This window comes from Zonotrichia albicollis, chromosome 2 (genome assembly GCF_047830755.1).
Source record: "Zonotrichia albicollis isolate bZonAlb1 chromosome 2, bZonAlb1.hap1, whole genome shotgun sequence".
In the NCBI taxonomy this organism is placed as follows: domain Eukaryota; kingdom Metazoa; phylum Chordata; class Aves; order Passeriformes; family Passerellidae; genus Zonotrichia; species Zonotrichia albicollis.
Window position 1 is genome coordinate 20,825,913 of NC_133820.1, and position 27,676 is coordinate 20,853,588.

The 27,676-nt window shown below is 34.3% G+C and overlaps 1 protein-coding gene across 5 annotated transcripts in view; it reads left to right on the forward strand.

Annotated features, from left to right (window-relative positions):
- Window positions 1-27,676, forward strand: part of CFAP47 (cilia and flagella associated protein 47) — a 274,906-nt gene that overhangs the window by 96,279 nt on the left and 150,951 nt on the right. For all 5 annotated transcript variants that reach the window (XR_012578854.1, XM_026791865.2, XM_074534560.1 and 2 more), the window contains 6 exons: window positions 949-1,051; window positions 1,961-2,187; window positions 8,292-8,472; window positions 17,696-17,892; window positions 21,381-21,524; window positions 23,041-23,214. Coding sequence is in view for 4 of the 5 variants with exons in the window: in XM_026791865.2 (XP_026647666.2) it covers window positions 949-1,051; window positions 1,961-2,187; window positions 8,292-8,472; window positions 17,696-17,892; window positions 21,381-21,524; window positions 23,041-23,214 (1,026 nt within the window). In the remaining variant the exon portion in view is untranslated. The remainder of the gene's footprint in view (window positions 1-948; window positions 1,052-1,960; window positions 2,188-8,291; window positions 8,473-17,695; window positions 17,893-21,380; window positions 21,525-23,040; window positions 23,215-27,676) is intronic.

Here is a 27,676-nt window from a genome sequence, read left to right on the forward strand (position 1 = left end):
ACTGTATCAGTTGTTGAAGAGGCATTTAATTTTTCATCTTGCAATCAGGAGAAGCTAAAATTGTCTGAAAAAAATTTGTGGTAAACACAATGAAATTATCAAAGCAATATATGCAGTATATATGTTAAATCTCCTGCCTAGTTCAGATAGGTGTATGGTACCTGGCTTAGATAGCTTTTTAGTTTTGGCCAACTTGTTTGTGGGCTTTATTCTGGAGTACTTTTAGAGAGTTTTCTTCAAAAATATTTTCTGTCTTTGATTTGTGCCTTATTTTTTTTCATTTCATCTATAATTCAAACTGTTATTTCTTGGCTAGTTAAGTTATTCTTTCTTTTACGAAAACTAAATGTCTTTCTTTGTTCTAGGTCATGTTTATATTTACTTTCAAGCTTCTGTAGATTTTCCATTTCTTAATGAAATAATTAAGATTTACTAAATGTATTTTTTAAAAGGAGAATTTGCACGACGCTAACCTGCCTTGACTTTAATTTTTTTTTTTTTTCTAGAGAAATGTTTCTGGCTCAAAACTATTGTAAACATTTTTATTAAAAAACCCAAATGGTGAAGAGCCATAAAGGTTGCTCATGAGCATGTTCAATTATATGTAACTGTAGTAGATAGTTGGAATTCAATTTTTTCCTGTATTTAAGAGTACCCTTATTCAGTTAACTTATATGATGAGTTAGAAAGGATTCTGCTTTTTGAAATTTTTTGACTTTTCAGATTTAATATTAACAATAAAAGTTACTTTATTATCACAGAACGGCTTGAAATAATAACTTTCTTATATTTAGGCATAGTTTAAAAAAACCAGTTCTCCTGAGTATGTAAATAATTGCTCAGGTCAGATCTTAGATGTTACTAGGATATCTTTGCTGTTGGTTGTAATACTTTGCCTTCTGTTCTGCATGAGTTGCACTCTGAAGGATGTGTGTCCTTGTGTTTCAGATTGGAGAATTTGTCTACCTGATTGAGGGATCAGGGGATTTACCTCTGACTTCAGAATTGCCTACCTTGGATAGTCCAAATGTTTTGCATGCTACCTCAGAAGGTACAGTGAATAGAAGGGAGAAGAGTAAAATGCAGCAAATAATTTCTTAAAAATATTCTTTTATTTCTATGGATTTTTCTTAAAATTATTAAATACATGTGGTAAAAAAAAAGAAGTTGTTTATACTGAAGTGTAAAAAATACATTATAATGAATATATGCGATATTTCTTCTAATGTTTTCCAGTCCATTCTCTTCAGAGCATCAGCTTGTTGTTGGTGATCTTTAGCTTGTATTGCTTTTAACATAGTCTACATAAATACTTTTTCATAATTTTTAATATTTTCTTCTTCTAAATATAGGTTGCTAGCCATATGAAGCAGGACAAGTCATCTTTATCTAGAATTTTTCTAGCTTTAGAACATTAGTTTTGTGTGCAGTGATGTGATATTCCAATGCTTTTGTCTTTAAACAGTGAGGGATAAACTCCTGTCAGTCCTATTTCAGAAACAGTGTAGGACTTGAAACTTGAAATAATTAACAACTGCTACTTGAAATAATTTCTGGTGGTTTCTTTTAGAGGAGATGAAAGATCATCTAGAGGGGTGAAAGCATGGCTGTGTTGTGTAGGTAGCAGAAAGACTTTGGTGAACTGTCATAATGGTAGTAACAGTAAAGTCTGAGATTTTTTATTAGCTAAGTTATTAGCTATTTCTTAGCCCTATTAGCTAAATTTTGGGTTGCATTTCAGTTTGCTAATTTTTGCTTCACTATTATATTGAAAAATAAAGTATTGCAGGTAATAAATGTCATGTACTAGTTAATAGCATGGAACTAAACTTTGAAGGAATTTTGTATTCTTATTTTCTTTAGAGATTAGTAATTTTAAATACTCTCTGCAGTTCCACCAGCTGATAAACGTGGTGTGTGGTTTTGTTTTGCTCTTTCATTTCTTTGGGTTTTTTACCAGATGAATGCACAGCACATCCAGTTTTATATTTGAAATGTGTGCTTGGCCAGACTCTGGAGGAGAATCTGAAGATCCCATTGATCAATGAGCCAAGGGAGAGGGCCCTGGCTCTGGCTGCTCAGCAGCAGATGTCAGCTGTGGAGTATGAGAGGAGATTGATGACTGGGACTCTGCAGAGCAGCAGCGTTCGAGTTGCAACAGCATTGTTGGGGCTGTCCGGAGTAGAGGTGAGAAACACAATCATCTGGTGCTGCAGTTAAATTTAGTTGTCCTTGATTTGTAGGACTGAATTGTTTTCATGTTTCAGGTAATAGTGTGAAATTATATTTTTTTCACACATCTGTAATCTGACAGTTACTGATCCCAATTCCCCCTCAGCCACTGCAATATTTTACATGTTCATTCTGAAGCCACTTTGTCACCCCCATTGCTATTATGGTGTCCTTCCTTTAATAAAAACTTGACTGCAGTTGAGAAAAGTACTAACAATTTACTTTTGAAAAATACCCATTGATTAAAAAAGCTTTCATATTCCATGTAAAATGTATCTGTATTAGTAACCTTCATTATGCATATTTTTGTAAGAAATGGATTTTTTTTTCCCAAACCAATAAACCATGAGAATAAATCAAGGAGACTTCTCTTTGTCTTGCAATCAATGAAAAATAGTTCTGAAAAGCCACAAGTTTTTGTAAGAAGATGTAGCTCCCCTTGTATAGATCATTCCAACCTATACATATTTTCCTAAGATTTCAACATCTAGAAACAAAAGTTTCTCCCAAGGTAGTTCATTAAACAATCAGTTATTACTTGTGAATAAATTTATAATAATGATATTGCCAAATAAACAAGGCTTTTCCTCATGAAGAATTGCAGTATAGCCTTCTGAGGATGACAGGCTCACTCTGGATTTTAATTTCCCTTGTGCCCTGATGGTGCTTGGCCTCAGACCAATTGCTGGGCAGCAATGTTATTCCAGCTTTCCAGTTAGACAGTTCCTCAAGTAAGAGGAAAAGAATTTTTCCTTGTGATTTGATGTCCCTCAATTTATGCCTTTTGTTTGAAAAATAATAGAAAGCAAACAAAATCAGGGAAAATTACATTGTAACTTTAATCTGTTGTGTATTTGGAGTAGGACAACAATTGTAATTGTGTCATCTAGAGTCAAATAGTCTCCTTTGGGAATATAGTTAATCCACTGTTCTGGTAATATTTTATTGAGTTTTTGTAACTGAAGTCCCTTAATATCACAGTAACTTAGCAAATACTTGATGAAAAGTCAAACTGCTCTGATGTTGTGGATACGATCACAACTGAACGTGACAGGAACACTCCTTGGACCACTCGGCATGCTAAAATGCAATATGAGTTCTAAAACCACATGCATTGTGTAAGACTGGAGGATAATTAACTTAATTACCTCATAAAACACATAATGGTGGATACTGGCACTGGATGAATTATCATGTGAAAAATGCAACAACGTGCAGAAAGAAGTATTTTGTTCCATATATACAAAGTCTTATACTTGCTTATGACAAACATAGGGGAGAAGTTCTGCTACTGGCATAGAAAAGAGTTTATACATTAAAAAAATCTCAATATCTACTATGCAGGCTAAAATATGAAACATATTCTTAAAAACCTTTAGTAATAAATTCTTGCCAATTATCTGTTTAATGGTGATAACATAGAAATTCTGGTTGCAGTAATTGGAGAAAACTTTTTTGAGAGGGCTTGGTGTTCTGCAGTGAAAATTGGAGTTGAATTATGGTTTTAGGTGCTCTAAATTTTCCCCTTTCCCCACCAAGAAGAAAAAACAAACACCAAAAAGGCAAAAAAGAAAAAAAGCCAATCCACAGCACCCACGGTTCAATAAATTATTTAGGCTTATGAGATCGTTTGAGGCAGGTGTTGTAGGTTAGAGATAAATCCAGAATCTTTGGAAATCTGTTGTTTTCTTTTGGATTTCTGTTCCACCTTTCTACTTGCTTCCTACAGGTAGAATCATGTTAGGCAACAGATGGACAGAAGGGAAAATACCCTACCCTTAGTACTACTTGGTCCATTTTTTACCTGTCAAGTTGAAGGATAAATAACTAAATAATTGCATGATTTCCAGTCTGTCTGAACTGTAGATTTTAGTCGTGTTTACTTAAGTCACATAGAAAACAGTAGTAAAGATGGGCTGTGTTTTTGGAGTCAAACTGGATATCCATGATCAGTAACTAGAGGTATAATTTTTTATTTGACCCATCTATACACGGCAAAAGTCCTAGCTACTTCTTTACTATGTTTTTACTCTTTTTGTTGCCATAAGGAACAAAGGTCTATTTTGATTGTTTGAATTATTAGAATTAGTAACAAATAATGATTTTAAAATTTTTTTCCCATAAAATTGTGTTACATTCTTACCTCCTGAGTGTTTCTTTACTTTAATTCCTCCTAAAATAATTTTGGGTAGTCGTAAAGATGGTATAGGATAATATAGGAGCTCTCAGACACTAAAGCTGGATTTGGCATTATAGTGAATAATTAGCAAAGGCTGTTTTGTGAATAATTAGTGATGATGAATAAGAGGAAGCTGAAAGGGGGATGTTTAGGTGAATATAAATAACAAGGGAAGGAAGAGGGTATTGGAAGAAAGAAAGAGACTATGGGAGACGAACATGTTTAGACTGAAGTTGCTAAATGTAATAAATAGAGGAAAGTGAATTAAAAAGAAGTAACAATATGAGAATTCATTTATTTGGGACTGTGAAGGAGAGGATGCTGCAGTCAGTGAAGTGAGACACAAAATGACATGCCTAGTTTTAGACCCAATTGCTGGATACAGGACTTTTTCTTCAAAGATGCCAATAATCTCCTTGTATAACCAGACATTATGATAGGAAAAGTCCCGTTGGAAAAGAATCCCAGAGCTAAAGCTTTAACTTTCTGCTGTGTCCAGTGTGCCCTCATTGTTAAATTGGAAAAAGTATTTACTTAGGCCCTGTTCTGCTTCCTTTTGAACATGTCCCATCTGAGTGTGGACACCGCATTTGCCATATTCCAGATATTAGCATATTGTGCATTTCCTTTCTATCCTGCTGTCCATGGGACTGAGCAACATGGAATATTTTTATCTTGGTACACATGGAGTGTTTTTATCTTAGCACACCATAGCAGTGTTGGTGAGTTTGAGTTTTGATCAAGGAAAAATGAATGGAGACCTTGTGCACTTGGGGCTGTGGCTGCTGCTCTTCAGCTGACGTTGCAAAGTCTCATCCTCCACCTGTCCAGCTTGGATATTCAGAGTTTGTGCTCTTCATGGGCACCCAAGGATCAAGAAGGATTTTTTGTGTTCTCCTGTATGATTGTGGAAATTTTTAAGCTCAGTGTAAAGAATCTGCTTCTTTTTAAAACTGGTGTGGGTTTTTTTTTTTGAAGGAAGAATCATGGTGTCCTTGAGAAGGAACTGGAAATAAAAAATTGCATTAGACACATTTGAGTGGGGATGAACTTTTCAGAAAAGGACCTGTGGTCAGATTTCAATTTGCTGAATTTACAAGTGAGACCAATGTCTTCTATATTACATCACTTATCTTTTGATATGGGATTAAGGGAGGTGGCAAACATGATTTATCACAGGGGTTCTGAGAGACCAAGACAATACATTTCTTTATTCATGAGAAACAGTTTTAGAAGTTAATCTCTGGAAGGAAGAAATGGTGCTAAATTAGGAATTGAAGAACAGTAATATGCAAGGAAGGAGAGAGGTGCCTCAGAACCCTGTAACAGAATCTGCCACCCTTCACACATAGAAAGTGCAGGTGGCACATCCGAGAAAATACCTTGGAAAATAAAAAAAGTTCTTGAAACTTTCAAGATCAAGTTTAATTCTGATGCTTTATATACCCTCCAATCATTTTTCAAAAAATTATTCTAAGTAAATAAATAATCCTGGGAAACGAATGCAAATACTATTAGCTGGTAATAAGACTTCCACACTTGGAATATCATGAACCATCAGGTTGATGAAGTAAAAGAACTTAGAATCTGCCTTTTTCTGCAGTAGAGAGGCCTTAGATCTGCACTGATCATGAGAGTTAAAAAATATTAAATTCTATTTAACTCTCACTGCCCACAAAGATGTTAAAAATTGGAGCAGTTGCAACATTCATCTGAATTGTGTTGACATTTTCTCTTGGAAATGTTAGCCTGTGGGGCAGCAAAGTTTAGTCTTGTGTATGGTTGCAGAATTTTCTTTTTCCACTAAGTTTCTCATTAAAAATGTTTTCACCCTTTAATTGTTTACAAGGTGCCAGGAAATATTTGAAATGTTCATAGATTATGTAATACTAACCAACTGGGTTTTTTCCTAACCTATATTTAAAAATGAGATAACATGAACAAGTACCTTTAAATAAAGTCTTTCAGTGAGTTTTTAAATAATAGGACATTTCTTCAAGGTAATTATAATTCAAATGTGTTCAGTGCTCCAGGAAAGGTCATCTTACAATTATATTGTCAATTAAAATTTAACAAAACTGTGTATTCATGTTGGATTTTCATTTCAGTGTTGGAAAATAATTTAGTTATGAAAATCATTTGTAGGTATAAATTTATATTTGATTATAGAAGAAGATCAAGTCAAATTTAAACTGGTAAATGTATATAGTTCTTTTGGTTAGGAACCTCCCATTACAAGTTAGAATGATTTTTTTTTTCCACTGCAAAGTGTTCTGGCATTTCTTTCCTATCAGAGAGGATAATTTATTTATTTTTAATAAATTTTGTGTGTATTTGAGGGGGAGTAATGTCAGAGTGCAGTCCTATATGATAGGAATGAGTGAATAGTGAGCTCAGATTCTCAACTCACATAACAATTTTTCCTGCTCCTTCTGTAAATTATATTTGCACAAGATTGTGCAAATACAGCAGTACAAGAACTATCCTAAGAATCTGGTTTGATGTGAAATTTTTAGTCAAATACATCTGTCCAGTTTCTCTTCATATAACAAGAATTTTGAAGAATTATCTGTTTCTATATTTATTGTGCCAAGAATATTAAAGATAATCTTAACAGATTCCCAGAGTCCATATGTACTTTTTGTTTAACACTGTATTGACACTATGGAAGGGTAGATTAATGACCAAAACAAAGCAATCTCAGAGTGTGGATCTGCTTTCTAAAACCAGCAAGAGAATGTGAGATTTGTATTAAAACAGAGGGAAAAAAGGCAAACCAAAAAACCCTCACTACCAACCCAATGAAGAACCCAAGTCTAGTTGATTTAAACAGTAATTTGACTATCTTACACCTAATGGCTGTCTTTAAGAACAATTGTTTTTCCTTTTAAATTGAGTTTTTGAATTTCCTCAATGGATTTGCATTCCTTGGCCTACTGAAATATATCCTCTGATACCTGCAGTCCTGGCAGGGTTTTACAGCAAAAGACTTTGAAAAGAAACCAGTTTTCTTACCAAAAGATGAATATTTCCATATTTATATCTGCCCTAGATTTGCTTCAAGATAATTCACAGCAGTCATTAATTCAAAGCCTTGTCTGTAAAAAAGAAATTACTCAGTTTAAAATTTGTTCAGCTTACACTTACTCTTGAGCATTGCAATTGTAGTGTGTTATTGGATTGAAAATTACAATTTTGAGCAAGTAGTGTATTAAATCATTGCAATATTTTTGTAATGTTATCCTACAGGAGTCAAATTAAGTTCATTAAGAGGTTCAGATGCCTGTATTGAGCTTGCCTTAATATACTGTGCTAATCCTTTACTAATATGTTTCATGCTGTTGATTACCTCCTTACCAAGAGGAGCTAACTTATCTCTGGAATTGATTCTAAATGCCCATATTTCTAAAATACATTTTCAACATTAAAATATAATTTAGCTAATAGTTATCCCTTGCCAAAAAGCAAAATAACTTTTCTCTTTCATGCTTCTTATTACTCAGAAAACTTTATGAAGTAGGAGAAGAAGCAACTTGCTACCACTGATACAAAATATTTTTCATGGGTTTTTTTTATCCTTTTCTTGGTTATCCTGCATATGCATGAAGGCTAGCAGAGATTATTTCTGAGTAGGCTATGGTTTTACTGTAAATTTCAAAATGCATTAATTTTAAGCAAATGTTTCAGATACATCATGTCTAAAAATACCTTACAAGTCAGTTTTTATTGGGAAGGATCACTCAAAATTGCTATGTAAGTTTCTTAATTCCCAATTTAATTTCAGAACTAAGCTAAATTCTTAAAAAATTAGAAAATGTGGCATTTCTCAACCTGAAAATGTGTGATTGCTCAGCTGTGTACATTATTGCTTCACTTGCAGAGACGTGCCCTTCTGAAGCCTCGCCGGCACCCCTCCGAGATGAAGCACGTGGATTACAGTGTAGAACTGAGCATCAAACATGTCTTTGAGGTTCCTAAAAAGTTCTCTATTCCAGTGTTATCTTCAGCCAGAGTTATTTTGGACCCTTCATCAGCCAAATACCCTACATCTCAGAAAACAGGTAAGAGTCTTAAAGGTGATGAATTTGACTGTATTCTTTTGCAAATATAATTTTTTTTTAAGGTTTTCCTGAGTGGATCCAGAAAATTATCTTTCTTTCCTTTCTACTATTGATCAAATTTGCCTTTCTTGTCACTACCCAGGTTCTAAATATTAGCTCAAACCAGTGCTTTCCACTTGCCATTGGTTTATTGGTTTTCTCAAAAGCACACAAGCACAGGAGACTTGCTCTAAAGGACAAATTAATTAGGTCTGTTTATCTGTCAGATCCTGAATCTGTGCTCCCTTCCCATTTCTTTCTTCCACATCTCATCCAGCACTGATCTATGTTCAGATTGTGCCACTCATATCACATCTCTTTTCTTGTTTGCCCTGCTCAATCAGCCAGAGGGAGATTTCAGCTAATGGTGAATGAACAGGTCTGCATTACCTTTCAGAGTGATCTTGCCATATTTGGTCAGTCTGTTGTCTCTAATTTTTCTAGTGTCTTAAATTTTATACAGAAATATTGTTGATTTTTTAAAAATGCTTCATTTAAACATATAAAGCACTCTAGGTTGCATTTCTTAAAACTCACAAACAACCTGAGCCATTGAGAGAGCCATTTCTTAAAACTCACCAACAACCCGAGCCATTGAGAGAGCTGGAGTCTGGAGAGTCTCATGAGGGAACTTCATGCAAATTTGTAGAAACTTGAATTATACACAGTCCATATCTAGTTTTGTTTCACCAGTTCTTAATCAATGGAGTCCTTCTGCATATTTTTGCAGTTCACTTTTCCAAGTGTCACTGGAATCAGTTCTGTGTTCATTGTTTTTGTTTTGACACTTAATGTGTACCTTGGGTTTTTTTTTTTGTATTCTGGAATAATAAAAAGAATCTCTATTTTTTTCTGAGAAGTCTTTACTACAGATATTTTAATTGAAATAGAATTTACCTCCTATAAAAAATTAGGGTGTGTTTTTTGGAAGATGGCAGCAATATTGGAAGCAGGATTGGTGAGGGACTACAGGGTGAGCAGTCAGAAATTGTAGAATTGATGTGACACTGGAGGCTGGAACATGTCATGTGTGGCAAGATATTTAAATCCTAGTAGAAACTCTTTCATTGTCAAGTTAATAACAACGTGTTTGTGTCATAATTACTGTAGAAGTGAACTAAAAATAGTTAATGGCTTTGTTGAGTGTTTTTGGAGATTCTTTGTATTACACTGTAGAAGAGCAGAATCACAGCTGGGGGAAAGAGAGCCAGCTCTGTACACTCAGATCTGGTGTCCTGACAGGATCTCCATCATGGTCTCACAACAAAGGTTCTAAACTGTCCAGTTGAGAGATCACTGCTCCTTAGCAACAGCTCAAGTTATTTTAAAAGTTGAAATGTGAATGAATATACCTGAAAAATTTAGACTATTAATTGCATTGTATTCACTAAAAAATGTAGTGAATAAATGACATCACAGTAAAGAATGTAGTAAATTGATGATTACTATAATATAGTGTATAATAAATTATATACTATAATAAATTATAGTAAGGAAGTACGTTGTTTTACTCTTAGTTCATGCTGCTTCTTTATTCATCAAAGGATATTAAAGAAATGTTTGAAAGAGGAGAGTAATCAATGTAAAGTCAGAAATTAGATAATACTGCAGTGTACATAATCTTTTTGAGATGTATTTTTTCTTTCTTGGATGGGTAATAGTTACATGAGGAAGTAGAAATGTCAAGATGATGCAGAAATAAATGGGACTTTTGTAGTGAATTTAGAGAGGTGATGAGGTAAAGAACATCCACAAAGGGAAGCTGAGATAACCAGCTGAATAGCATGAAAACAAATATGTGTTGAGTAGGAAGACAGAGCCAACTGATTCAGTGTATTTATTTCACTAGTGAGGAGACACAGGATGATTTACAGGCTCTCAGAAAACCTAATACTGTGACAGAAGTCCTCAACTGGTGGTCCTGGTTAAACCATTGGTCTCATCTGAAAATTTTGACGTCATTGTCTGAGAAAGCAGGAATATTTTAGCCATGATGGTGGTGGCTTTCCTCAGGGTGGGAGTTGCTGGTTCTCTGAAGAAATGACAGTGCTTATATTTGTGAAGATAAACAAAGGTGGAAGCAAGCTGACTAAAATCAATCTTGGGATCAGAATTTCTTAGATTGCAGTAGCAGGAAGTGTGCACCAGTGTTTTAAGAACTCTGCCAACAGGGAATTAGAAGGTAAAAAAAATCAATGCCACTCAAAACATTTTCTTGTAAAATAGATCTTGTTAAATGACCTTATTACATTTTGGCACTGTTTACAGATCAAATAGATAAAAAGAGTACAATATGCTTACCTTACCTGAAGTGTGATCTCTTGATCAAAACTAATACTGCATACTTGCATAGATCTAAAATAATACATTTCCAAGATTAAAAACCTTTAGCAAATATTAATTCTTCATTGGAGACTCATCACAAAGGGAGTCCTTAGGAACCAGTAGTTATTGCACAATGTTAGCTACATTTCACTAATTGGGAAGATAATACAAAGACTTTGTTGAGTGAGGAATGACACAGATTTTGTGAAAGAAGTTAGTTGGAGCTCTTACATAGTTATAAGCTATGAATTTTAGTGCAAGCAAATATGTAATTATATATTTGGAAAAGAGTCTGCATGCTAAATCATTTGGTATGATTTAACCACACCATGGTTGTTGCTCACCTTTGTCTCAAATGGAATCTTTAGGAGCTTTAGTTTCCCTCTAGAATCAGAAATAACCTGGGAAATAATTCAGTTCCCATATATAGCTCAGAAGAATGGTAATTAATTGACAGTAAAACTGCAATGCTTTACAGACTTAAGAATGGTAGATTGAACATTCAGAAATAATGTTAGGCATAATTGAAATATGTTGCAACATGGAAATATGTTGCCTTTTTCTTAGAGGGATGCTGTGAAAGAATAAAAAGGACAAAATGTCAAGAGGGATTAAAATAATCACTCCAAATTTTAGCAACAGAGAATTAGCATCCAAAACCAGCTCCATGTTTCACCAAACTAACAATTTCCTTCTAAAGGTGAAAGCACAAGAAACTTTGGATAGAGTGGTTTTATAGCTCAGAGTTGTAACTTGAGTTGTAGCTTTACTTGCCAGTGTCACTGATTTTTAATGCATATATATGTTTATAATCTCTATAATGCTTTAAGATTTCCTGCCATGCAGTCTTATTTCACAAAACTGTGCCTGTGTAAGCGAGCATGCTCTTCCTGCAGGTAAGGACCATGTTTGCTAAGTCAGAGCTGTTATATTATCTCTGAATATATTTTGTAAGTGTTTTTTCTGCTGAATATTTGCTGGTCCTGCCCAGCAGCAAAACACTCACTGTGGTTAGGAAAGAAGGAAATATCTGTGGATTTTCAAGCAGAACTGTGAAAACCAGTGGAAAAGTCAGTGCTATTTGTCTTTTCAGCAAACAATCAGCTCAAAATCAGCTTCAACTAAGTTTTAATTAAGCAGAACAACTTCTTAGGCATTTGAGTTTCTTTGAAAAACATGGTTTTTATGCTAAATAATGTTACTTATCAAAGACGAAATAACATAGGTAGAAAGGAGAGGATGGGCTTTGTTTTGCAGTCTTGCAAAACATTTTGATGTCTCCCAAAATGTTTGAGAAATCTGCAAAGCAGCAGAGTACCTATCTCACAGTGTGAACCAAAGCTGTCAGCCTTGCTTCCCACTCAGTTTTTCTGACATCAGCTCCATTGTTCTTTCATCAAAGGATTTCTTGTAAAATTTTGAAAAACAAGGGTCCTTGAATGCATAACTTAAAAAACAGAGTGCAGGTATAGAAAAGTGCTGTTATTGTATTATGAAGGAGAACATAATACTGGAACAGCACATCCAGTTCTTGTTCCATACTTTAGACAGAAGGTTGCAAATGAGGAAGGGCTCAGCCAAGTTTAATGTAATTTTTAAGGTCTTGAAAGATTGAATACCTTGATGACTCCATGATCTCTGAGGGAAAGAGGTTCCTTTCAGGTTACCTGTAATTATTTAAAAAGGGAAAATATGTCTGATTGTGAAGACTGTTAAGTGCTCTATGCAGAAAGTACAGCACTTTCTACCTAAGATAAAGATTTGTAATAAAACAATTTATGATTCCTGTAAAATTATGTGAATGAGAGGTTTATCAAATATGAACAAACTCAAGAGAAACAAAAATCTTTCTACCACTCAATCTTTTAAAAAAGAAAGTGGAATCTTTCCTAAGATGCACACTTTTGCTCCAATGGTCAGATTAGGGCTTAATATAAGAATTAGTTGGTGAAATTCTAATGCTAAGAGAAACGTCCAATAATATGTGATTTGGTATTAAATAAGGATTTATCCCAGAATCAGGAAAATTTGGAATTTTCTGGAATACACTATGCCTTTACACATTGTAACATGACACTGACAATTGCTTTGAGTAATGGAAACATAAAAGTTCCTGAGACAGAGCAGCTCACAAAGCTGCCTGTGACAGTTCATCAATACTGAACCATCCAAGTACTTTATAAGAAGGGCTTCCTGTTAATTTGATTTTCTTTTTTTTCAGACTTTTTTTTTTGTTTGCAATCTTCTGCCTTGAAATGACTTTACATTGCCACTTGTGCTATTAGCAGAGAACCTGATAGCAATGCCCTTGGACTAGACAATTTTTAAAGGAATGAAAATATATGGGAGTGAATGGTTGATGGCAATTGCTGTTCTAAACATTGCAGCAGCACATGTCAGTACCTGCATATCAATGCCTTATTTTATTCCTTTTAATAATAACCAAATTCCAACATGGCATGATAAATACACAAATATATTCCATCAGTAATGATAGATTTGTGCAGTTCTATGAGGTAATGGTAGATTTTAATTTTCAAATGGATATGCACCCAAGCCAGTGTGCCCTGATAAGCAATTTCTGTATTTTACATGTGCCTTATTGAACTTTTCTAAGGCAAGCGTGCACTGGGAATTCTTTTTGTCATTCCATATGGTTTAGGGTTTTTCCTATGTTTATAAAAGTAAATATGGAAAACCTAGGTATGAATATAAAACCAAAACCTTTTTCTGATGGATGAGTTGTACTATTTCACATCAAAATTGCCCATATGAATAAATAAAGCTTACAATTAATTTTAAATGAAAAAAGTGTTGTTCCACCTTGCTATCTAATTTAGATTCAGTATCGCAAGCTAATATTAGAGTTCTGTTGCCTCTTCCTACAGGATTTGACAGTGTTGGCTCCCTGCTGTTACACTTAAAAAGAATATCCAAGATGTGTTCTCTTGTTTTTCTTTTTTCCCCCTTTCTACCCAGTGAATGATGAAAAATCTTTCTCTACAGAACTATCAGGAATTGTTAGGTATTTTCTACTTTCTCAATAATTTTTCCTATAGTTAATTTATTCAGATTGTTCTGACTTCTTTGTGGCTTCTGGTAAAGCTACTAGTGACTTGATTTTCTCTCTTTAAAAAAAAAAAAGAAAACATTTCTTCAGAGAAATCTAGATTGCAAAAAGAAAGGAACTGCACCATAGAAGTCTCTAGCTAGCCCTTATTATATCTTTTCACTATAAACCTTCATTACTAATTGTGCCTTAACTTACCATTTTGCAGTAAGTGATATAAAAGACTTGGTTTTGACCCTCTCTCCTTGTAAAATTTCCTTATGCATTCAGTGCAGTCTTTGTAAAGTTCTGAGCCCTCTTCCTTGTTTGTAGGAAAATTTGTTTAGTCTTCCAGTCACAAAAAATCAGTTTTGAATTTTTTTTTGTAAATTTTGCGTGTGTGTTTTAGAGAGAACTTATCTCTTTGTTGTGCTTTTAGATCAAGAGTTTTTGAATTATTACTCTATTTTATTAGTGTAATTCCTTATAATTTGGCTGATCCCTTTCAGCAGGAGCTCTTCATCAAATGGCTCAAGAAAACACCTTCATGTCATGGTTCTTAAAGCTGTATTAAGTAAACTTGGCAGCATTGCTCACTGGAGTAGTGACTGCTTGTTTCTAGAGTGCCTGTGAGTATTTTTCATAAATATTAGACTCAATGATTATTAAAAAACAGCTCCCTACAACTGCTTTATGTAGTGCCACACAGCTCCTCACTGGCTCCTGAATGATACATAAACACTGATGATGAATATTCGTAACAAGACATTGGAAAAAGCATTTTTATTTTTAGGTCAATTAAGGGAAAACTTCTTTCATTCTTTTTTCCCCAGTTGATCTTCATTTTCTGATTAAGTGTATTTAACTTTTTGTTTAGGTATCTGATGGTATACTGTGTGCTATCTAAGCAGAAAAAGGAAAAAAAGTAACCAGTTAGTAGGTTTTTTAGAAACCTTTCTACAAATCTTTTTGATTAAGATAAAGTCAAAGGAAATCATAAATAAACATACACAGTGGTAGCAAAAAATTTCATAACTTTTAAGCACTCAATAAGGGATATGAAAAAGTAGTTGCTTTTTCAAGACTACCAAGTTGAGAGATGCTCTAATTCAGATGAGCTCATGTGAAGACCTAATATATAAGCAGAAGTCAGAAGAGTCTGGATTCTTAATTATGGTTGCTTATTTATCCTTCTAGGACTCCATACCTGCAAATTCAGTGTTGAAGTTAAGTTAATTTAACCAGTTGTTTGTGACACATGCACAGTGTCAGAGACTGAGATAAATTCAGTGAGAAACTTAGCTTTGAAATTCTGAATAGATAGAATCACCATTGCTGAACAAAAGCTAATCTAATGTGCAATTATTTGATGAACTATTGAAGGCCCATACTTTCCTTCCTTCACAAATTATGACAACAGGTTGTGGTGTGGAAGAGCAGCATTTCTATTTTTACTCATTTCATCCTCCCACAATATGTTATAATCCTAAACAATGATTACTAAGGGCCACTATTACTACCTTACAGAATATGTTTTTTTCTTACATTTAATGTCAAAACAACTGGCATTACTTTTCCTTGAAAGGTACTGTTTGTACGCTAATGCAGCTAGAGGACTTAATTTCAATTCAGGCAGATCTAAAATGATGAGTTTTAAGATTTTTAAGAATCAGAGGACATGAACTTTGGTGGTCTTTTTAGTTTTGGTGATCAGATTGAGTTATGCAATAAATAAATGGCACAAAAGTCCAGGCAGTTGTCTGGGGACATGGCCAGTGCCTGTGTGCTGTGATTTAGTTCTCCAAAAATGCATGTTGAAATTGCACACTGCAACTTTAGTTTTTGCAAATACCCCTGTTTTGGCAACTGTCTCACAACAAAACCTGATATGATCAAGTAAATGTTTCCTGTAGGCATTTGTCAGACATAAATCTGGAAAATAAAACTGTCAGCTTATTTCACATGGAATGCTTCCCTGTGAAACAATAAAAATCCTGAGTAGGATGGAAGCTGGAACAAACCCCTGTATTGCTCTGCCTGGCTTTTCACTGTTAAAGAAATGTTGCAGCCTCATTCTTTTTGATGGATGCAGGCTCTGCTTCCTGCTACATGAGAATCAAATAGATGATGCCCATGGCTTACTGTTGACACTTTTCTCAGAAATTGTTGGGTAAGCCAGTTGTGGCCCCATGGATTATATTAATTAAATCTTTGAATATATCCCTAAATTAATCTTCATTCAATGTCTTATGAGACTGAGAGAACAAAACATGTTAAGCTGAGACATTTTTAAGCTCAGTTTATTTTACTGAATTTAAAAAAGATTTTGAAGGGAAACAAGTCAATCTTCACTTATAATTTGAAGTCAAATGATTTCTGTAGTTACTTTGATTTGGAGGAACAATGTATTACTGCAGAAGATACTTACCCTGTTGAATAAATAGAACCAATTTACTTGTTTTCCTTTTGATTCATTGTAATTGAGCATAATATTTAAGTTGTTCAACTGATTTATTCTAAAATATATTTTCCAAATGCACAAGAATCAAATTTTTTTTGCTAAAGTAATACCTTACTAAATATTTATAATTATGGAATGTACTTTTTACGGTTTTTCTTTTTAAAATTTTCTATAGGAAGCATTTCTGTTTGAAACTGTGCCTTTAAATATGGGTCCAACTCAGGCAAAAATAACCCTAGTTGTTAGTAATTAAAATTTCCATTTAGTGCAAGAAAGTAAAATTCATGCAGAAATATATTGGATCTTTCAGTACACTGTACTATCTTACTTCAACCTTGTCTCTGACTTTCCTTACCTTCTTTTTCCAGCTTTAGGCGTGGGTTTCTAACCTTGGAAAGCTGAAGAAAATCAGTGTTTGTTACATGTAAAACTACAGATTTTACAGCTGCAGTCCTCATGTGGTTTTTCAGGTTTCTTGGAGACTCTGGGACCGGGGAACCCTTTGTGGCCATCACTGGAGTTCCTCATGTACCTTCTTTTCTCCTTTGGAATGTGTCCTAAAGGGCTGCTTAAAATCCTGTGCAGGAGTCTGATCTTTTCTGTGAGCAAGCACAGAGGAGGAAATCTTTGCATCAGACTTGTTAGACCTGGTTCTGTGCAGAGATGGCAGTTTTGCATTTGTTTTGCTTCTTCCTTGCTCTGGAGATTACAGTGGGGAGTTTTCCTCTGTGCTGCAGATTGGGAAAGTGGGACTTTGCATGATTCTGTTTCAGCTTGGAAACCCCTGTCAATTTTGGAAACTCAGAATTTCAATACAAAATGAGACATAGGAACAGGTCTAATGAGTTGTCATGAGAGCTACTACATTAAACAGAATTTCAGTAATATTTGGGGATACTCAGCCAAATATACTGTATTATCACTGATATCTCTGATGGCAGCTGTTGACAAAAGTGTAGTAGCTTGTATAGTTTTAAAAATATTTACATAAATTCATATATGTTAAATTCTTCTACTAGATTTAAGAGATATTTTAAAATATCTTTATCCTCACTAAATATCTTAAAATATCTTTATGTGCACTGCTAAAATCAGTAGAAAATATTGTTTGCATGTTTCAATATACCATTTTTAGGAAACTAAATTACAGGGTAACACTCCTAAAATTCTGTTGCTTCTTGGAAATTTTTGCATGTATTGCTGGGAAGACACTCCTACTGTTCATTGGAAACCTCTTCAGATTCTGCTTGTGAATTCAGTGTTCCTGAAAAGCTTTCCAACACTTTTTTTTTTGTTGTTGTTGTTGTTGTTTTGTTTTGTTGGATTTTTTGTTTTTCTTTTTTTTTTAGGTGGAATTGATGCAGTTGAGTTTCCTATAAAATTCACTCCTAAGAAACCTGGTTGCTACCACTGTCAGATTATTCTGAAGTCATCCTATGATATTCGTGTCTATGAGATTGAGTGTGTGGTGAATGCAGACCAGGCTGATGCACAGCTTGAATTTCTAATTCCAGCGTACCAGACAGTGACTCAGGAAATTCCAATTGTAAGTTCACTCCTCTACTGCTAACTAAACTAAGATTCAGGATTTTAAAAAAGTGGATTTCAGATCAATACTATTAAAATTTCCAGTCCTGAAATGCAGAAATGCATAATAACTTGAGGATTATTTCTCAAAGTCCATGTTGTAGATAATGTAAAACCTGTTGGGAAAAATAATTTACTTCAAGTTAATTATTAGTTTGATGGACTAAATTTCGATGTTTTTCTTCTCAAAATTTTTAGTCTGTTATTTACTAATGTTATCACAATGAAAGTGAATAAAGTAGTAATTTAATCTAGGGAATAAATATACTATTTCTGAAGGAAAAAAAAGAGACATGCTGAGGAATAAAATAGAAGAAGTAGATTATATACAGAAAAAAAACATGGTAAGCATAGCCAGTATATTGTGTATAGTTTTTTTATATCTACTTTGTGTATGAAACCCTTGGCACATGAGAAGTAAGATCAGAGAGAGATGGATGAAATATCATCTCTCTCAGAAAATGATTAGTCAAATTTTAGAGAACTTTAAAAAAATAAAAAAAACCCCACAAAAAATAGAGGGAAGGAACTTAAGCTGTGAGAAAAGGAATAAAGATTCTATAACAGATAGAAGCAGTAAAAGATTTCCTGAGACCTGAACTAGAGTTTGGTTTATGTCCTTTTGATAGTAGAGCCACTAAGAAATAGTAGTGAGTTAATGTATAGAGAAATTATTTTGAGATTTTGTAGTCAAAAGGGTGGGGGAAGATTCAAGCAAGAAGACTGAATATCTGGGGAAAGACCATACTGAATGCTCTGTCAAATATTGAGAGTATACAAGGAACTAGTACATCAGAAAGGAAAAAAGAAAATTAAAGGAAACCATATTATTCTATCTCTTCTTTCAAGAGTTTTAAGATATTAATAATTTATGTATTAAACATTGATTTTTTGAATGCTACGTTAGCCTAAAAACAACTGATACATAACACAGAAAGGTAAAAGGATTTTCTACTTTGTTTAAACAGATGCTTTCTAAACAGATTTGCATTATTGTTCTGATGATTTATTTTTCACTTCAGAGTGTTCACTTTTTAGGAGTTAGATTCTTTACATTTCTATATACACTCCTAGTTGGAGCTTCTCCATTTACCAGAACGTTTCCCATATATTTATATTTTTATTAGCAGTATTGTATTTGTCATTTAAATTTTATTAAATATTTAGTGGAAAAAGATATGCTCATTGTGGAACTGAAGATGGAGTTATTCAATCTGCTAAAATTAGTTTCTTCAACCAATTATTTAGTGCTCAAAGCACTTTTTACAGACACAATCAAACTAACAGTCATGTATGTTAGGTGGAACACTTGGTAAATGGAGCAGATTAAATGATCAGCTGGTCAGCTTAAAGCCCCACAGTGAATTAGAGACAGAAACAGAATAAGAACCCACCTGAATCTCAGATCTGTGATTAGTTTCTTTTGGAGTTTCCATGATTTTCTCAAGCATGAGATGAATGTAACTCTTCCATCTCTGCCTTTCAGCCTCTCCAGGTACAGGTCCAGTACAATTATTAGGTACCTTGGGTTGAACCACCTTCAATCCTGTGAGGAGATTCTGATTCCCTTGCCATTAATTGTGTTTAAATTAATTCACTTGACAAGCTTTGGATGAGATTTTACATTAAGCAGAGATCCTGTAGGAATTAGATGATTAATTAATTAAAGCCATTAATGAACAAGTATAAGGGAATAGAAGTTAACAAATATTTTCCTTTCATTTTCTAATGTTTATTGTTATCCTTAATATCTTTAGAAGACACTCCCAGACAATTTCCTGCTGTGTTAGAAGGATTTGTTACAGAAGAATTTCCCAGTGACCATGTTTGTCAACTACATTTCTCCAGATGACAAGATTTTGTGTTAGAGATTAAGAAGAAATATTTGTGTTACATATTGATGTAATCATCACTAATGTGGATAAAGGAAACATCTGATACCAATTGTACTAGAAATAACTGAAAATAAAACAATTTAAGCACCCAAAATTTCATGGCCCTCCTCTAGAACCTAGACCAATCCAGATGATGTTTTTCCTCAATCCCAAATTTTAAAATGTTAGATTAGCAGAGAGTGATGACCTGCCAATTTTACACCTGGCCAGCTGGTTTTCAAAGGGATAAAGCTTTTCTTGATATTGTGGAGATAAAAAAAACATGATGGGGAAAAAAAAAAAACCCTTTTGTTGTCTTTTTTTCCTTTTTATTTTATCCTTGGCACAAGGGCATGATACTTTTGTACTTTCTACCAGAGATGATGTCATTGTTATTAAATAATTGGAGACATGGTGATGCGAGTTTTTGGTAAAACTGAGACACTGCACCAACCTCAACATTCCATGCAGGCATATGTGCTCAGCTACTGGGAAATTGAACACCTAACACTGAAGCATTAATCATACATATTGATGAAACCTTAGATATATTGCAGTTGTGGGTGGCTCTGGGTTAGCTCTGATGAGCACAGGTTCTTTGTTCCTGAGACTTTCATAGGCAGAAACAAAAACTGAAGTATCATCTCTATTCCCTGAAATCCATTCTTTATTACTGATGTTTGTATACAATTTTCCATGGATGAAGACCATTATAGGTCAAAAGATTACCTCCTTTTTTTCATAGATCAGATGAGATTAATCCTCTCTATTTGACAAGGCATGAGTTAGCTCATGAGTGACAGTTTATTTTATCTTTCAGATGAGTGTGATTTTTTTTTTTTCTTCAGACTGGATGTTTGGTTCTTTCGAATAGTAGGAGGCTGAATAACTTTATTTTAGTTTTACTGCTTTTAGGCAGCCTCTAAGCATGTATTGTGAAATATCCCACTTTTTACCATAACCAACATAACATAAAAATGTTTCTTAAATAGGCTCATATTGCTCAGGATAGGCATTCTTTAAAGTAGTTTACTCTTGAAAGACCAGAATCTGAGAACACAGGACTGTAAACTCTCTTTTGGAGATGGAATTTTCAATTCATAAGACTGATCCTGTAGCATTGTAAGTGGCCAAATCAGGCAATGTATGCCAGCACACCACATCAGCACTTAAAAGGGGCACACCAAGATTTTTTACAGATGACATATGAACAGAATTTTGCCAAGCATTAACCAACATCATAAAGATACTTGTAAATGTTTATAATGATACTTACAAATTCCATCTTGACCATTTGCTAGATCATGCTCATGTTTTCTAATGAATATTCCTGCTGACAGTATTGCTCCTGAAAGTAGGGGTTCTGTACCTCTGGCTGCCAGGAATAGCAGATTTATTATTAGCTTATTTAATTTTTAAAATACACTGCTTTAATTTTTCCCAAAGGCACTCTGAGCCAGTACTTGGAGCAAATGAGTATTGATGCAGTGTTAGCTGCAAGTGAAAGCTGAAATGCACATTAAAAAAATTTAAATGCATAATCTAATTTACAACTTTGATTTACATCTTTCAGAGTAACTTATCCAGTGAGGACTGGAGGTTTGAAGCAATTTTGGAAGGACAGGGTTTTCATGGCCCTCCTGCAATAAATGTGCCTGTAGGTGGAACAGTTCCATATCCACTCACATTCAAGCCCATTGCTGAGAATGTAATAATGGTAAGAGAAATCAGTTTCAACATTTGAAAAGGATGCTCTCACCAATACTGCTTATCACCAGTATCCAAATTATGAAAGTGTTTAGACAGTTGCTAATATTAAAGCCTCTGCTTGAGAGAAGGAAAGGATAAGATTTACTATTATGTGAAGTAAAAACACAAATGAACCAACTTTATAAAGGTTAAGATTAGGTATGAAAGATTTCCCCAATGCATATTTTCACACCTTCTTTATTTAATTTTCCATTATATTCTTCCATTAGTTTCTATGAAATCCTTTAGTCCTACAGTTATTCCATAAAAATTCAGAACTTAACACAAAAATATATGTTGTTATTCTGAATTCAAATAATAATATTAAATTGTATTTCATTACCTAAATAGTTAGGTATTATTTCTCATTGCATGCCTACATCACAAAATAATTTATGTGATGAGTACTTTATTTACAAGTTAAGCTACCATTTCACAGCTGCTTTTGCCATCCAAGCAATCACTATTCCAAATGCTAAAATGACAAGCAGAGCAAAGCCTATCACACCTTTAGCAAGAAGATATATTTGTGGCTTTGTCTGTGTCCCAGTTGAGAGATTTTGACTGCAAGTTGCTGTTGAAATATGTGAAATGCCAAAGATGAAAAAAAATGTTCTTTGAAGCATGACTAACCCTTCTACATGTGTTACCAACCAAATATAATGCAGTTTAGGTGCCCAGTATTGTAAAATTATTAAAAGCCAAAAGCCCTGAATCCTTTGATGACAAATGATTATGGAGAACATTTTAAGTGAAGCGCAAAATCATCCAGGTTGGAAAAGACCTCTAGTCCAGCTGTCAGCCCAACACCCCCATGGTTACCCCTAAACCATGTCCCAAGTGCCACATCCAGATACCTCTTGAGATGGTGACTCCACCACTTTCCCTGGGAATTTATTTCAATGCCTAACCACACTTTCAGTAAAAATCTCTTTCTAATGTCTAATCTGAACCTCCCCAGGCACAAATGAAGGTCATTTCCTTTCAACCTTTCACTTGAGACATAAAGAAGAGACCCATCCCCACCTCACTACAGGCTCCTTTTAGGTGTTTGTAGAGAGCAATGCAGTTCCCTTGGGTCTCCCTTTCTCCAGGCTCAACCCTGTGCTCATAGGACAGGTGGAAATAATCAATGATCAAAGTTACAATATTATATGAGAGACAAAGAGGCATGAGATCATATGTTCTTGGAGATGTTTGTTTTTCAAGAAGAAGCCAAGAAGTAGAAAACCTAGAAATGTGAAAACTTTATGTTGTTGAATTTCATGGTTTAGAAAAAAATAAAATAAAAGATTTTGTTTCTCTGGTTTAGTTTTCTGTTTAGCAATAGGTTTATTAAAGAACTAGGAAAGTCAATAGGAACCCTTTCTTGTTAGCACTCTGAGTCACCTAGATTTGAGATAAATAAATTAAAGTACAAGGGAAGCCAAAGGGGACTTGTACAGTAATGAAAAAACTTCTTTTTTCTCCTTTCTTTGTCACAGGGAAGGCTTATTCTGAGAAATGTTACAGCTGGAACTCAGAACATCTTCAGTCTTAAGGGAATAGGGAAGAAACCTCTGCCTCAGGACTGCATTGTGATAGAGTGCCAAGTGGGAAAGGTGGCTCATAAAATCCTATGGGTGCACAATTATACCAAGAAGATGCTAAAATACAAGGTAATTGTTTTGCAATAATATGAAAATATTTTTCTGAATAGGACTGATACATTATGTACTACAGTAGAAACAATTACTACAATTGCAGATCCGCTAATAAAATTCATGTGTCCGTGAGAAAATTTTCTATAGTTCATAGTATATGGATATGCTTATAGTCAGAAAATCTATGAGATAATGTATGATTTTACTGTGTGCTTGATGGGGAAAAAAAGATTTCTTCATGTTTCAGTCTGAGGGAACAACACTTCTACAGTTGTTCTCTGTTCATTTGCTAATTTTTCCTTCTCCAACAATTTGAAACCTGTGGCCAAGTCCATCAGTTTTGAAATCAGACAAGGGGCCTGAGAATTACTGGGTTCCTAAAATCTTCATAAAATATTGAATATTACATGAAAAGGACAAAAATTATTGTCCTCCTAAGGGAAGGATTGCAGCATGAGCTCACTATACATGAATTTCTCATGGCCCAGTGGCCTGGCCCATTTGCTGTCTATTGACCAGCTGTTGTTTCAGGAATGCTGGAGGAAGTTGGGAATGCTTTGTGTCTTTGCTGATAAAAGAGAAAATTCAGTGGTAATCAGTGGAGTTGTTGAAAGGCAATGGTTACTGAGGAGGTTGATAAAAATTCTTAAGAAATAGAGTTTTATTGATTTCCTTGCTCAAGAACATACTTTTACTAATTAATATAATAATTATTTTTCATGCTTTCCATTAGCTATATTTTATAACTCTGTTTAGACAAACACACTTTCCTATTTAAAAGCACTGTTTTAGTACTGAAATAGCATAATTTTTCTAATATTTTTCTTGTCTGTATGTTTAATATGGAAGTGATAAAACTATTTCTGTAGCATTCCTCACCTTCTGCACTAACGTATTGGACACTATGACCTATGCCAGCAGAGGCAGAAGATAAATTAGGGCAACAAAGATGAAATTCTGCTTTTCCTCTCAGCTGCAGAGAAATTCCTGAGCAGGAACATCTTGGATCTTGCTCATGAAAATCCATATTTGTGACTCTATCATGGCATTTAAATCTAAAGTAGATAGCATCCAGATATTACGGCCATACAGTGTTTGCCAGGATGGCTTCATCTATTGAAGCAATGCAGGGGAGTGCCAGCTAACAATTGTCAGCATCTGCAAATATATATATTTAGTTTTTCTTCTGTGAAAGGGTTGAGAATGGGACAATTACATGCCGAAGATAAAATCTGACTAGCTTTGTAACAAAATGAGTCATTTTGTTCTCTGTCTTGGTGCCAGTAGGTCCAAATGCTTCTTTATTCAAATTGAAAGGTAATGATTTGAACATAAGATATAAAGAGAGATCATGTATATACCAGCAGCAGTGTTCTATAAAGTAATGATAATTCATGCCAATGTGAAAATCCTTCCTTGGATGTCTTTTTGCTGGTCTCCAGTTTTCCAGGTTTCCACTTTTACAGGTCAATCTACATTTAGTAAACTTTGTACATCACAGAAAGGTCCAGGTTCATATTCCTATTTTTTGACTCATTATCATCCCCAAAACAAAGTAAGAAATGAATTTTTTGGCCATAACCAGCTTTGACATTTTTATTTTCAACAGTTTAGTTTTTCAGATGTGAATGCATTTGCATTTCTGATATATTTGTACTTTTATCTCTGGAAGAAGTGAATGTTTTTGGCAACAGAACTGTTTTTTCTGCTTTCCTCTTTTGTGTGAACTCAATTTTTTTTTGTGCCAACGTAAGTGAAAGGTACAGAAATAACCAACTTCAAAATGAATACATTAAAATTATTAATTGTATGTATTTTTCAGAAATATTGCATTAAATGAATTTATGATAATTGTAACTACTCCAAGGTGAGCTCTGTGTGACTGAACTTTGATCTCCTTGAGGGTGTTCTCTGGGCCCTGAAATTTGGTTTTGTAATGTGGAGGGGTTTTGTGCTTTTTTCATCTCTGTGAAATACTGCTTGACAATCCAACTGTGTGTGCTCTTTTAGCTCTGGGACCTTTAGGAGAGAAACAGTAAGGTCAGCTGTTTCATGCATGTGTGCTTATAATAAATTACTCAGTGTGAATAATGCATTTCTCTATGTAAGGTTCTTAGCCAGGAGCAGTTGCAGAACACTTGGAGTAAGGTGGGCTGGAATTGCTGGAGAAGACATGGGGTTACAAAGCCTGCTGGAGTCTGGAAGCTGTCCCCTCCACAAAGCAAACAATATTAATCACTTCCAGCACTCTCCAGCAGATGTCATGTAGTGTCTTGTGCTATTGGAGTGAGCAAAGTTCATTTGCTTGCTTTTATTTCCAAAACAGTCTGCCTGTAAATTAGGATTTAATCACTAAATCCAGAACATGATCACAGGTATCTGTAATTATTAAAGGAATTTAGAAAACCTCCTCTAAGAGGGAACTGTGACCCACAGCCTTGTTGGAAATGCCAAATAAGCTTTATTTACTCAGATGTATGTAGCACAAAGGGCAACAGGAAAATGAAGTTATTCTAATTTTGTTGCTGTTGTTCATTCCATGCTGCCTGGTTACTGTAATGTCTGGGTAGTCTGTGGTGAAGCAGAGCACTGGTTTTGCTTTGTTTGTGTTTCCCCTGGCAGCCCAATAACTCCTCCTGTTTAATCCAGCATCTTTGACAGTTTTCTGTATTGTGCTGTAGCTAAGTTGGTGATTAGGTAGAGGACATATTGTCAGTCTTGGCAGACAGTGCAAAGATAATACAAGAAGTAATCATTTTGGATGTTTTTTTCATGGGATCTTTTGTAATTTTGTTGGCTAATGAATATCTTCATTATTGGATTGGTTGGTTGATATGCCCCATACACCTGGCATTGCTGGAGTATCTCCACCATATGGAGTAATTTCTCAGAGATTAACTGGGACACACATGATATTAAAAAAAAAAAAAAAACTACAACAATTTCATTTACTGAAGTAATAAACCTCAACCTTTATCAAGAATGGTATGAGATGTGCCAGTAGCTGACAAACATAATAATTTACAGGCATGTCCATAAACAATTTACTGCAAGATGAATACTTAGCAACAAGTAATTTAGCTGAACTAATACTTGGTTAATTTTTCCTTGGAGGTCTAAATTTAGCCTCACTATTTCATTTTAATAACTGAATATATTAAACTGTAAACTTAACAAAAAACCTCATTTCATTAAAAAAAATAATGTTGTATATATGCTACTCTGTTTCTCATATTTGCTGTGTTTTTCTAATAGCCTGAGCCAAAATGAGGCTACTACTGCAAAAGTGACTATTTAAAATGAAATTTAAGTCTGGAAGGAAGAAGGAAATAATCCTTGCCTTTATTGCAGAAAAACAGTCCTCTTCCAGCTGAATAATTTTTTTTTTCCTTTTTAATCATATACAGTGGGTTTGTGTCTGGGGCAGCAATAATTTTTATATCTGTGGTTTGATTGTCTGTGCAACCATTAGTGTGGCTCTAGAGCTGGGGAGGGAAGAAGTGCCTTTGCAGTTCAGGGGAGGTCATGTGCATGGCTCCATCCGTCTACATTTAAAACTTCTAAGCAAAACACTTTCAGTGCTCACAAAGCTTTCCGTGATTAAAAAGGCAATTTCCATAAATTCCCTTGAAAGATATGAATGGGTTTATGAATTCTTTTTTACTGATTGATGTGTAGTTCCTTAGGGAAGTGCTGCCACTGTGCTCTTCGTGGTTGGTTCTAGGGGATCTTACAACAAATAGTCTTCCCTATGATTAACTTATGCATATGGAAAAAAAAAATCACAACAGAATTCATAAAGATTTTGTGCATATATAACATCAGCCAGAGAGCACATCTTTCTCTGATGATGAATTAATAGAAGGTAAGTGACTGCAGTGTAAATGGATTTTTGAGTCTGTAAAATTACATTTAAATCCTTCGAGAAGAGGAGGAAGTGTAAAGCATTTTTATGAAAATCCAATCTCTCAGTCTCATGACAAAATCTTAAATGCAATTTTCTTGTTTATTTATATAAATCTTTGTCAACTGGATATAAATAATTGTCTGATGTGTTGGTGGCTCCTTCTAATGATACGTTTGATAGAAACTTTAGCTATAAATTCTTTAAAAACTTTAAAAAAATTTATAGCTTTTAAAAGCTATGAATTCTGATAAAAACTTTAGCTATAAAGATGCCTAATTCTTTCAAGGCATGGTTTTGCAATAAAAATACAAAACTGTGCAACTGTTTTTCTCATTGCTATTCAAAATAATGTTATTAAAGTAAACTCTCCAGAGGAATCTCAAGATCCAGTTAAATTACCTTTCAGGCATTAGGTTATACAAACTACTTATATTTTACAAAATTGTAGAATAAGTACATAATGAAAATAATTAAGTCCACAGCTTTTCAGTCTGTTTATGTCTATTCTCTATGTATCCATTTTGGGTTTTTACAATGTGACCAATACAATGTTATGAAGGTTAGGTATTT